The sequence below is a fragment of the Lactuca saligna genome, chromosome 1 (assembly GCF_052625555.1).
Source record: "Lactuca saligna cultivar CGN05327 chromosome 1, ASM5262555v1, whole genome shotgun sequence".
Lineage (NCBI taxonomy): Eukaryota > Viridiplantae > Streptophyta > Magnoliopsida > Asterales > Asteraceae > Lactuca > Lactuca saligna.
Window position 1 is genome coordinate 8,724,861 of NC_136417.1, and position 1,584 is coordinate 8,726,444.

At 29.4% G+C, this 1,584-nt stretch overlaps 1 protein-coding gene across 1 annotated transcript; it reads right to left on the reverse strand.

Annotated features, from left to right (window-relative positions):
- Positions 1 to 333: 333 nt before the first annotated feature.
- Positions 334 to 1,077, reverse strand: LOC145048026 (uncharacterized). Its single transcript, XM_078996410.1, has one exon. It carries the CDS (start codon positions 990 to 992, stop codon positions 507 to 509), a length of 486 nt encoding a protein of 161 aa, XP_078852536.1. The 5' UTR covers positions 993 to 1,077; the 3' UTR covers positions 334 to 506.
- Between the last annotated feature and the right edge of the window lie 507 nt (positions 1,078 to 1,584).

Genomic DNA, 1,584 nt, shown 5'->3' on the forward strand with positions numbered 1-1,584 from the left:
AGTATGATATACTGATGTTGTATTTAATAAAATTTATCTCATAATAGCCATGATTTTTTTTATATTTACACAATAGTAATAAAATTAATTAGATAGATTTTTTGAAATACAATAATATGATGAATAGAAATGGAATAATATAGTCTAATAAGTATATCATTAACAAGACGTTATTATATGTTACATTTAACCCAAAACAAAAATCATCTCTTATGGGTTCTTTTTATGTTTTTAAGCTTGGTTAGTGTGCTTTCGCTGACCTTCCGATGACAGTTTACATTGAGAAAAAATATAGATGAAAATTTTTGTCTTAAAAGAAGTCAAGCACATAAATTAATTATATATAAAGTACAATCATATATATGCATTCCATAAGTTATACAAATTCACATTAACGAACACTTAATAAAAATGGCCATGGGCAAATCCTTAAATCGGACTGGCCTCCCCCTATTATTGCCTTGATTTCTAACGACGCTACTTTGGCTTTAGTGACGGAGTGAGATTCATCGGTGAAAGTATCCTGCACGTGATCTTGGGAGGTAAACAATAGACTCAGCCACCTCACAGGTTCTCTTGCAAGAACTGTACACATTTGCTAATCCACTAGTTGACCGGATTTTTGAGCCCTTCACCAGTTCTTCATCCTTTGAGCACTCCACAAAAGCTGCAAAAAAGGGATCTTTGTGGAAGCTCTCGTTGGTGCTGTATTTCTTGAGCATCGGTCCAGTGTCTTTTCCGAAGGATTTTCTAAAGGAGTTACCAGAGGGAGGCAACGGGAGAAGACTCTGTGATGAATCCTTTTTGGTATTATTTTTCTTTGGAATTCCGGGGAATTGTTCCCATGAAAATGGGATGCCGAAGTATCGGAGTGGAGTAGCCGGAACGGAAGAATCGTCGAGGAAGAAAGACATTGATCCGAGCGATGATGAAGAAGCGGAGGAAAGAGATGGGCTCCGGCGATAGGATGGTCGGATCCTTGAGGAAGTCATGGGGTTTTCTTTTGAGTGAGTGAGAGAAAGAGAGAGAGAAAGAGAGTGAACAGCTTCCTACTTGTTCTTTAGTGCTACACCAGCCTAAATGTCACACATATATATATATATATATATATATATATATATATATATATATATATATATATATATATATATATATATATATATATATATATATATATATATATATATATATATATACACTAATTTATAAATCGGAGAACCACAGTTAGAAAATTAATTAAACTTTTTAAGTTAAAACTCAAAACTATTAATTAATAATTTTAAATAATTTATTAATTAAAAGATATTTTTTTAGTTATATATAAAATTATAATCGTTGATTCAAATAAATAAGTAAAATATATCATCTTATAATTTGTATAAATTTTATTTTATTATAATTTGTATAAATTTTTTTTTTCTAATATTATTAATTTAATGTAATTAAAATGTGATTTAAATTTTGAAATTTGAAATTTGAAATTTGAAATAGAAAATTAATAGATTGATAAGTGTCATAATATTAATTACAAGTACCAATAGATTGACAAGTATCATGATATTGATTACAATGCCTAACATAGTA